Source organism: Curcuma longa, unplaced genomic scaffold (genome assembly GCF_044706935.1).
Source record: "Curcuma longa cultivar G26 ecotype Majalengka, Jawa Barat unplaced genomic scaffold, ITB_CL_G26_1.1 utg2646_np1212_2152390_RagTag, whole genome shotgun sequence".
Lineage (NCBI taxonomy): Eukaryota > Viridiplantae > Streptophyta > Magnoliopsida > Zingiberales > Zingiberaceae > Curcuma > Curcuma longa.
In genome coordinates this window covers 100,330-111,610 of record NW_027435599.1, presented here as the reverse complement: position 1 = coordinate 111,610, position 11,281 = coordinate 100,330, and the positions used below count along the sequence as shown (strand labels likewise).

Below are 11,281 nucleotides of genomic sequence, written 5' to 3'. Positions count from 1 at the left end.
TCGAATTAGGATTTTTAAATTTACTAACACAAGAAAAAAATACGGTAAATAATTATGCATATTTTTCACTCCAAAAAAGAGGGGGAAAAAGCCATTTAGTTTCAAACACAAGTACGGACTCCGACCGTTATTTCACTATAATTAATACGATCGGTACATTAACTAATTACTCCGATTTCTACGCGTAGTGCCCGCCGGTGCCGCGCGCCGCCGGCTCCTCCGATCCCACGAAGGGGTTATGCGCCGCCGACGGCCGCCCCGTCCCCGTCGCCCTGCCGATCGGCCGTGACTCCGCCACCCCCTCCACCCCTTGCCCGCCGATCGGGTGCCCGGCCACCACCCCCGGAGCTTCGTGGCGCCGCATCGCCTCCTGCTTCACGATCTCGGCCTCACGGAACTTCTCCTGCTTCTTCGCCTCCGCCGCGGCCTTCTCCGCTGGCGTCCGGGCCGTCGCCTTCTCCACCTTCTCCTGCACCGTCGCCTTGGTCTTATCCATCCCCGCCTTCGCCGACGCCGCGATGCCGGCGGCCGACTCCTTCACGGACTCCGTCGCGCTCTTTCCCTCTTGCATTTCCGGCGATCGATAGGTACGAATCGAAGTTGCAACTCGAAGAATTAAATAAACGAAGAGATTTGAATTAAATTATTCTTAATTCATGACAGACGACACGTGCTTAGTTCAACAAGCGACACGAGTCGACGCGGATCCACCTGTCCAGCCACGTGTCATTACAATTCAGTTGGCTGTCAAATGTTTTAAATAAACATTTAAAAAGAAAACATAAAGAAATTTAGCAATTTTTTTATAATTTCAATAAATATTAATTTAGATTTTTTTTGGAGGAGAATAAATAAGAGTTGATCTATCGCCCCTTTCATTTTCTTCGGCGTACTTTTTGCTTCTGTTCTTCCGGTGATCATTCTCTGCGATCGCATCCGTCTCCGCATTTCTCGCTTTCTAAAGCCCTAAGCGCTCTCCCCTTTCTCTTTCGGCCTCTTTTCGAATTCCTTCGAGCCGTGCGATTCCGGATCGAGTCTTCCTTTTTGTTTCATTTTTCATCCGGTGATTTCTCGACATTTTGATACGGTTTGATGTTTTATACGCGCAGAAAATCCTTGGAGTGATGGTGTTATTCCGGAGTGTGTCGGCGCTCTCGAAGCTGGGGTCTCGTTTAGTGAGTTTTTCCTTTTTCTTTTTTTGGAAAAATAGATGATGTTTAGAGACTTGTTTGCGGTTGAATCTTAGATGATGTTTTGTTAGCAGTATTTTCTTTATTTGTCGTTATATATGTGTTTTTTTGTGGCCTTTGTTTACAGGCACAGCAGTCGTCCTCATTGGGTTCGATTCGATGGTTGCAAGTTCAGAGCGCAACGGATGTTGTGAGTTTTTATCCTTCTTTGGATTAGTTTAACAAATTGCAGTTGTTCAACTATTAAATGATTGCATGCGATTGTGATATGAGATTTATTCACTGCTTTGCTTCATTTTCTTATAGCATACAACTTGATACATGCTACAGACTGAATATGCAAATTGATGTCTGCAAAAAAACTTTTTGGAATTCCAATTTTATGATTTTAACGATTTCCTCTGTTTTGGACCATAGGAAAATAGGGATACACATTCGAGTTGCAAACGATTTGGTATTTTTTAAACACGCCAAAATATCATATATCTAAATCCTACATAATTTCTTATCTTCATTACCTATTTTATTTTTAACCAGTAACACATGATAAAAAGTGGAAAAGCATAACAACAAGTAGTGGTTATTCCCAACTATCTGGGCTCCGTTACAAGAATAGCAATGATTTTATTATCTTTTCCTAAACTTTCTATTGGCTCAACATAAAATATAAGATCTATGTTCTTGAGAGTTCAGTTCTACTATAAAGTTCATATGTTTTTGTCTTTTGAAATTTGTTTCCAAAAAAATGGCGTTTGTATTTACTCAGAAAAATTGATTAATCGCTGGAAAGATGCCACTTTTTCACTAAGTATGGCCCATTTAATCTTGTTTGTAAAAATATCTACATTTTCTGTCATTTGTTAAAATATTTCTTATTTGATATTCATGATTATGTTTCTTTTTCAGGATCTTCATTCTCAGTTGAAAGAATTGATTCCAGAGCAGCAGGTTCATATTTCCCTTTGTTTTGATTTTCTTTGTGAATAACAATTGACGCAACACACAGCCTTTGATTTACCATCCAAATAACATTCTTCAACTAACAAATACAATTTTCTTCCTTTGAGTCAGCTGTTTTTTTATGGTATCTTACATTGTAACAAAAGAGTTTTGGGCAACAAATCTATTAGATTGTAGATACATGGGAACCAACTCTTTTCAAATAAGTAAGCATCTTCATATTAACATTTTCTGCTTCTTGGGTGATTTAAATCCAAATTCCAATCATTTATGAATGTGCACATGCTCACACTGGTAATGTTTCTATTAAGTTATAATTAAATTGACTATGGTCTTTACTATGCGCTTAAGGGAACCTGAAATCAAAGGGCTAATCTAATATGTATGGACTTATTTTTTCTTTGCATTCAAGACATGGTTAACATGCATCTATGGGCTTATATGTAAAAGAAAACATATGGAAAATAGCATTAGTCTCGAGGAGTATAAGCTCTAGCTCCTGTTGAATCACAGTAATATCACAATTATATTCTGTTTTCTTTCAGGAACGGTTGAAGAAATTGAAATCTGAACATGGGAAAGTTCAGCTTGGGAATATCACAGCAGACATGGTACAAAGGCTCATATAGACACCATGAATATCACACCACATCAAATTCACAATGGCCTGCATTTCCATATCCATGGTTTTACTATTTTATTTTTACACGGCAGGTCATTGGTGGAATGAGAGGAATGACAGGACTGCTATGGGAAACATCATTACTTGATCCAGACGAGGTGGGATTTCTTAGTCCTATAGACAATTTGCTTAGATTTATGCTTTGTTTGACAAGCTATTCCATGATTCATTGTCTGAAAAGTTTCTATTGGCAATGAAAATTTTTTCAGGGGATACGATTTAGAGGACTTTCTATCCCTGAATGTCAAAAGCTGCTGCCTGCTGCAAAAGATGCTGGAGAACCATTGCCTGAGGGTCTTTTATGGCTTCTTTTGACTGGAAAGGTAATCTGTTAACTTGTTGCTCTCAAACTAAATTATCTTCCTTTAGAGGGAGCTATGGGCGAGTGGACATAGGATTCAGGAAAGACATGAAGAAAGCGAAATCATTGCCTATAATTTAAGTGGAAATTCAAAAATACTGCTAATCCTCATGAAACAGTGGAGGGTTCTATGTAGATTTTGAAATTAATTGTCTATCACATCTTATGTGGATTTGGCATTAGATAGCCATACATGCAAGAGATGTGATTAAAGTTTCATATGTTATGTTCCTTTACCTGGTACTCTAATTCCTGTATCATATCTGTACTTGTAGTTTGTAGATGTTCCCAAACCCAAAGATTTATAGAAATATAAGAATAGCCAGAATAGTTTTGGTCTTCTACATACAACACTTGCGTGGTTCCTCATCCTCAATTTGTTTTTACACCTCTATGTGGCACTTCAATTTGCATATTCCAACAATATCAGTTTTTTTTGTCATGTTTAGTTGCTTAGGCGGAAGGCATGGTATGCATATGCCAAATTGACCGCATTAAACATGACTTTTCAAAGTGATTTCATGTTTCCTTGAGGACTTTGTTCTTCTTTTTATACTTTTGCATGCACATGTCTCTCTGTCTCTATATAGTGATATAATTTGTTTCATGCATGGGTTTTGACTTGGTCTATGTTTACTGAACTTTAAACCATTGATTAAAATTATAGTATCATCCAACAAACAAGCTATGCATCGTTGGAGATTGAACTAGGTTGGAAAGGACAAAATATATTTGTCTCATCTGCCCCCACAAACTAGCTTTTGCAGGCATGAATGAGTATATCTTGAGTTTATATCAGACATGTTTTTCTCATCCTTTTGCAGGCATCTAGAATGAGTATATCTTGAGTTTATATCAGACATGCTTTTCTTGCATCCCGTACCATGCGTTATGTGTCTATCTAGATTCACATATGGCAATACAAGCATCTATCTTGATCCACACAAGGTGAGATTGGTTCCTATGGCTAGTACCTTTTAGATGGAACATATACTATCCTAAAAGATAATTCAGTGATTGATAAACTGTGTAATACTATTGAAAGGGAAAATAATTGATTTTGTATCAGATGCTCAAATTTTGTATTAATTTATCACACATCTTCTTTTAGAATATTAAATATTGTAAATGATTCTCCATCTTTGAAACTTTCACAATTAATCCTAATTATTATGTATCCTGTATATAAGAAGCTATAGAGCTATGTGCTTTTCTAGCAAGGTTATAATGCATTTGCTTCATTTGTCTTTGCACCATGTTCGAATTTAAATTTAATTTTGGATGCGATTAAGTTGGATCTACATAATATTAATAGCTAACCTTAACTTGTCGTTGAAGAGCTACAGAGGTTTTACATGAGTTCCTTATTATTACTGTTATTGAAACATCTGATAATAAAATAAATTAAAGAGACTATATGCATACATGAAATAACTAGTTAAGGTATCTATCTAATGTGCAAATAAGAGAAATCAGTTAATAATCATGGAAGAGATGTTCGTAATAATGCCATCAAATGGAGAAATAAACACACTGCCTGATTAATATTCTCCGTCAGTAGTAGACAAAACTGATATCGAACCATTCTGGCCTGGGATCAAATCAGTACCATTGTTGAAACTTCAATCCTTGGTTGATTTATTTGTTTATTTTGCAATTCTTCATTTAATGTTGCTGCTATTACTTTGCTTCATTCTAACATGCTTTTATTTTCTTTAATCCTAGGTGCCTAATAAAGAACAAGTTGATGGACTATCAGCAGAGCTATGTAGTCGTGCAAAAGTTCCAGGTTTCTTTATTATTGACTTAATTATTATTTTTACTTGTCAGTTGAGGAGGGACCATGAGATTATTTTTTTTTTGGATATTCTCAGTGTATGATAGAGTGTATCTAGGACATGCTTGTGGCCAAATTCTTCCATATGTAAATTTTGAAATACTTTGACCAAAGAAAATTCATCAATAACTTGTGAGAAGGTTGGCATGATTACAAGTGAATCAGATACATGGAAGGATCAGCTGTTAATGCTTTGTTTCCCATTATAATATTTGATGAAAGTTATATGTTCATTGCATTTTCCCCCTCCATAATATGCAATTATCATTTTGCTAGATTACTAGCTATATATCCATTCCACTGATTTAAGTTATTTGGACTCTATGCACATATCAATGTATCACACAACCTGCATTGCTGGCATTGTATGCCAATATTTAGCTTTTGATGACACAGCTTTTATAACCTTTTCAATTTTGGTAATCATCCTCACTTGCAGGAGCTGAGATTTTTCCACGTATAATATTAATTCATATTGAATCTTGTTTAATTTTTCTTTTTGATGTAGATCATGTGTTCAAGGCGATTGATGCTCTTCCTGTAGCAGCTCATCCAATGACACAGTTTGCAACTGGAGTTATGGCACTTCAGGTAATGAATAGTCTACTGTCAATTTGGGTAAAAGGGTCTAAGGTTGTGTTCCTAACTTAGAGTTAATTGGTTTATTGAAACTGGCTAAGATTTATTTAATCTGAAATATATTTCTTCTCCCTGAAATAGTCCCTTCTCAATGACCGAAGAGCTAAAAAGATGTCTTTCTTGTTGTAATAGGAGGTTGAAATTAACTTCTAAGACAATTGTAGCAAATGTTTCTAAAATATAATTACTGATCTAAATTTTGATGGCGTGATTTATACAAGGCCTGTTTGTGTTATTTTCTAAATCAGTAAGTTATGTTTCATACAGGATATCTGCCTACCTAGCACTATTGTGTTAGTTTGTGAGACAACTAGCTTAGCCTTCTCTTGCTTCCTCTGTCACAAATTTATCATTTATATTCATTGATTAATTTTGTTTTGATAGAAAAGGTTGGTTGATACTTTCTTTTATTGTATCTCAATATTAAGTTTTGAATCTTGTTTTGGGTGTATTTTCTTTTAAAAAAATATTTATTGTTATTTGGTCAAGTTTAAGATTTTGCATGGAGCAATCTAATGGCATTCAGTTACAGAAAGGGTATTTAAAATCTAGAATGTTGGGTAAGTGACAATCACTTTTCCCATTTCAGGTTGATAGTGAATTTCAGAAGGCATATGAAAAGGGGATGCCAAAAGCCAAGTAATTCTCTGTTACTTTTATCTATACTTTGTTCAAAAGCTATAGTGTAACAAAATTCATCATTGTGTTAGGTTTTGGGAGCCAGCATATGAGGATTCAATGAACTTGATTGCTCGTCTACCATCAGTGGCTTCATATGTTTATAGAAGGTAAGTTTCCATCTATCTGCTAATTCATTATTTCTATGTGAATGATGATTAATCCTTGAAGAATAGATATCCTCAGCTTGACTTAAGTTTCTCCTAGTAATTTAATAAAGATTTTTGCCTTTAGCAACCATATTACTTCTTTTTCATCTTTGTAGTCCTATTGTTATATACTCCTCATATATACTATCTATTATAACGAGTTGCTTAATCTCATCACTTAATAGTTCTGCCAAATAACATAATTTTGGTTTTTGAGATCTCAGCTATATTATCTCCACTTAGGACTGCTTATAAATTGACAGCCAGGAGATCCATTTTCACATGTTAATTTTTTTCTTCCTGTTACACTTTAGAATTTACAAGGATGGTGGAATCATACCCGCAGATAGTTCTCTGGATTATGCAGCTAATTTTTCTCACATGCTTGGATATGATGATCCCAAAATGCTTGAGTTGTTGAGACTTTATATAACAATACACAGGTGTGTATATGTTGATAATAACTGAAAATTAAAGGATGCTTCTTGTGATCATATTTTATAATTGATGTTTCGGTTTATATGCTTCAGTGACCATGAGGGTGGCAATGTTAGTGCTCACACTGCTCATCTGGTAATCAGAACATATATGTGTATATATATATTTCTTCTCTTATTGTCTTTTATTTGTTGGTTGGCATGTGTATGCTTACAATAAGCACTTGGATTAGGGATGACAATGGGTGCCCTAATAATTGGATACCCATGGGTACTCTATTTAAATGGGTGAGTTGCATATATCTATTTCTGATTGCAGTTCAGGTTTAGTGGGAATTTATGAGTTTCATAATTGCGGGTATTTTAGGATGCACATATATATAGGGACCCCTACACTAAGTGGATAATTTGTTTTCCCACCACTCTTTCTCCAAAAGGTGCCCCTTAGTTGTATTTATGATAATTTGATGATTTTAGCAACAGTTGGCTAATATGTTGTCCTTATATTTGTTATTTGATGTTAATCAATAACAATTTTTATACTTGAGGAATTTGATTACTGTTTATTTGGGTATTCAGGTACCTGTATAGTTAAAGGATGGATACAAGTATAGTTATGTAATTTATATAGGTATTTAGTGGGTTGGATATTCCTTAAATTAAAATGGTACAAGTTTTAATAATATGTTAAATCACGGGTATCCAATCCGTTGTCATCCCAAATTCTAGCACAAAAGGTATTTATTAACCTTGGCATTCTATCCTATCATTGTATCTGCAAAATCTTTTCCTTACTGAACAAGTTTATAACTTTCAGGTCGGCAGTGCTCTTTCAGATCCTTACCTTTCATTTGCAGCCGCACTTAATGGTTTAGCTGGACCTCTACATGGCTTAGCTAATCAGGTACACGATAAATTTCCTTTTTGGTTTCCATGCATTTGACTTCGATAAAAATAACAGTAATCTGTCTTTCATGCCAAATTAATGTTGGAATATCATCCAACTTTATGGTATTGTCAATTAACCTGTCCAATTAGTTGCTCGATTAATGATATTATGTTTACTGTTTTTGACTACTATGCAGGAAGTTCTTTTATGGATTGAATCTCTTGTTAAGGAGTGTGGAGAGGATATTACCACAGATCAGTTAAAGGACTACGTTTGGAAAACCTTAAAAAGCGGCAAGGTACTATAATTTGACATTTCAATCCGATATGCAAGTAGAATACTAGTTTTCCGATGGATGAGTTGGGAGTGACACAATTTCATTTATTGCAAAACGACAATAAAGCATTGAAAGTTTTCCTAATCTAATTTGATGGTTTTCGTCGAGTTTGAAGTTAGAGTCACCAATCTCAAGTTCAAGCACTGTCTACAGGTTGTTCCTGGTTATGGGCACGGAGTGCTAAGGAAGACAGATCCCAGATATACCTGCCAAAGGGAATTTGCATTGAAGCATTTGCCTCATGATCCACTTTTCAAGCTGGTCTCTCTCCATGATGACTTTTCCCTTAATTTCTATAATATCAGGAGGTGCGATCAGGTTTAGCTGATCCTTTTATCCTATGTTATTCTTATAGGTTTCGAAGTTATATGAAGTTGTTCCTCCTGTTCTCACTGAGCTAGGCAAGGTAATCTTCGTAAGCAGCTTATCAATGATATTTGCGCATCAATTCTGTGCAGGAACATGTTCTTATGTTCGATCATGTTAGATGGCAAACCGGTCTATCACCATCAGAGACATTATTTGTCCTAACTATTTGGGGTCATGAAGTTTATTATCCTCAATTGAACTTTATGCAAATTTACATCGTTATTTTTACTAGTAAACTCTGCCAGGTATTATTATATATATATAATAATATTTTGGACTGGAATTCTTGCAGGTCAAGAATCCATGGCCTAATGTTGATGCTTATAGTGGAGTTCTTCTGAAATATTTTGGTTTATCAGAAGCACGGTATGTAATATCATACTTGGAATGGGCATGTTTTTGAATTTATTGGTTTGGTGCGAAAGAAACAATATCGGTTGAAACCAGAGCCATTTTAGTTAGGTTTGAATATTTCAAACTAGAACCATTTTGGTTCGGTTTGAGCAAACCAAACTGAAATTTCTTGTTTGATTTGGGTTTCATTTTGTTTGAAACCTTAAATTAGAAAAATAAACATATATCATCCAAACCAATAAAATTTTTATTTTAAGATTTATATATATCAATATATATATATACTGAAACTAAACTGAATGGATAATTATACCTAGTTAGTCAGCTGAACCAAAAAATTGTTGAATCAAATTCATGCCCATCTGCAATAAAATTATGCCATATTCGATATTTTCAGGTACTACACTGTTCTATTTGGGGTCTCAAGAAGCATTGGTATCGGCTCTCAGGTTCGTGAACTCTGCATACATGTCCTCAACATAATTATGAACTCATCTCTAAGTCATAAAATGTTTGGTATTGTTGTAGCTTATATGGGACCGTGCTCTTGGTTTACCTCTTGAGAGGCCGAAGAGTGTGACGATGGATTGGCTTGAAAGCTACTGCAAAAAAGCTGCTTGAGCTTCAACTAGGTGAATTCCTTTTAGTCGATTCTATCTAAAATAAATATCTAGATGCCGAAAGCACGAGCTTTTGTTTTTGTTTGCAGAGTTTTGTCGATTGATTTGCTCTCTAATCTATTCATTGAATTCTGGAAATCATCCGCATGATGAATTCCTGAGATTATTTTACCATCACCTGTAATAAATTTGATCCGAAGTGGTCTTTGTAATTTATATTCCAATGGAAGAACAAGGTCTTAATAATTATGATTGAGCCCGAATCCAATATTTGAGGATAACTTTGGTATCTGATCGAATAATGTTCTGTAAACGTCAAAGTGGCACTTGCCAAATGGAAATCATACCATGAATCAGCCTTTGGGTCATCCATTTTTGGTCAATTTTTTTAAAAGATCTTTTAAAAAAAAGAGAAAAATTTCTTTTAATATATTATATATTGACGAGAATATTTTATCGGATCAGCTCTCATTTACTATAACATAATCCTTGTGTTTATAGAATTAAAACTTTTTTTTTTCAATATAAAATTGATATCATCTTTTAGGTGTTGAATATGATCTTTCTGTTGCTAATTTAAGCAATGACTATAACGTGTAAGAGTGTTGTCTAATGAGCATATCTGATTTAATTATGACGGAGAAATTTATAGAAGAAGGTAAAGGTTCTTCTTTATCGAGAAATTGTAATATCTTTTGGATCAGGTAATTAATTGTAATTTTTAGGATGAGGTAGGGCCGTTGGGATGATAGATTTTATTTTTTTAGAAGAAAATAGTGTTCAAATCTATTATGTCAAGACATTACTCTGGATTTATTTATGATGGGGTGGTAGAAATTTTTGTGGGATTGAATTTAGATATTGTTAATTGTTTTTTTTTTTGGTAAAAACTAGTGGGAATAAGTCTTATGAAAATTAAAACTATTTGGGCTACTGATTTAACGTACATATATGACAATTAAAACCTTTTGGGCTACTAAGTTAACGTGCATATGAAAATCAAAACATTTGGGCTGCAATTTAATGTATGACACGTGCATAAAAGATTATTTTACAAATTCTATATATTATGTAATGTTACATGATGGTCCCATGGTCTAGTGGTGAGGACATTGGACTCTGAATCCAGTAACCCGAGTTCAAATCTCGGTGGGACCTTTTTTTTATTTGTTTTACGTCAAAATTATACTTTCTTTTTGTTTTATATACTTTTATTTTGAAATAAAAACACCACCCGATGCATAAATTTTTTCAACTTTTTTACTTTTCCAATTGTTTCTCTCAAATAAATATTTTAAGAAATACTAAAAGAGTTATTCAAAAAATAATTAATTTTTTGATTCAAGGAATATTGAAGAGGAAAAATAGAAATCCTATTTACAAAATCAATTTTCATTGAATGAATCCCAAGACATGGAGAAACGAGTACTGAAAATTTCACTTCTAACATTCATAATATTGTATTTTTATAAAGGAAATCCCCTAACATCTTATTTTGCAATCGAAATGTTATAAAATCAAAAAATATAAAAATATATGTGTTCCGGATTTATTTGGTAGGTAATAACTATCTATCTATTATAAAAAAAAGTTATTATGTGTCAATTTTATTTTATTAAAGTCGCAGTGAACAATTGTGATAATGTTTCTGTGGGCATCATAAGCGTAATTAGGTTTCTATGATGAATCTTTTTTCATTGTTCCTTCTTTTCTCCCCTCTTTGTATTCATGCCTTATTGATGTCTTTGACTTGTCGATATGCCTAGTTTGACCGTCTAA

The 11,281-nt window shown here is 34.3% G+C and overlaps 2 protein-coding genes and 1 non-coding gene across 3 annotated transcripts; 2 read left to right on the top strand and 1 right to left on the bottom strand.

Annotated features, from left to right (window-relative positions):
* Positions 1 to 76: 76 nt before the first annotated feature.
* LOC141819852 (late embryogenesis abundant protein 46) lies at positions 77 to 571 on the bottom strand. The gene has a single exon (XM_074707104.1). The coding sequence runs from the start codon at positions 569 to 571 to the stop codon at positions 179 to 181; it is 393 nt and encodes a 130-aa protein (XP_074563205.1). The 3' UTR covers positions 77 to 178.
* Positions 572 to 941: 370 nt separating this feature from the next.
* Positions 942 to 9,763, top strand: LOC141819908 (citrate synthase, mitochondrial-like). The gene is made up of 20 exons (XM_074707170.1): positions 942 to 1,017; positions 1,110 to 1,175; positions 1,318 to 1,380; positions 2,097 to 2,138; positions 2,696 to 2,761; positions 2,865 to 2,930; positions 3,042 to 3,155; positions 4,919 to 4,982; positions 5,539 to 5,621; positions 6,259 to 6,308; positions 6,380 to 6,457; positions 6,811 to 6,939; positions 7,027 to 7,069; positions 7,751 to 7,837; positions 8,019 to 8,120; positions 8,313 to 8,420; positions 8,515 to 8,565; positions 8,821 to 8,894; positions 9,280 to 9,331; positions 9,411 to 9,763. The coding sequence occupies exons 2-20, from the start codon at positions 1,125 to 1,127 to the stop codon at positions 9,501 to 9,503; spliced, it is 1,416 nt and encodes a 471-aa protein (XP_074563271.1). The 5' UTR covers positions 942 to 1,017; positions 1,110 to 1,124; the 3' UTR covers positions 9,504 to 9,763.
* Positions 9,764 to 10,588: 825 nt separating this feature from the next.
* On the top strand, positions 10,589 to 10,660 carry TRNAQ-CUG (transfer RNA glutamine (anticodon CUG)). Its single transcript has one exon. It is a non-coding gene; the product is annotated as a tRNA-Gln (tRNA).
* Positions 10,661 to 11,281: the final 621 nt, after the last annotated feature.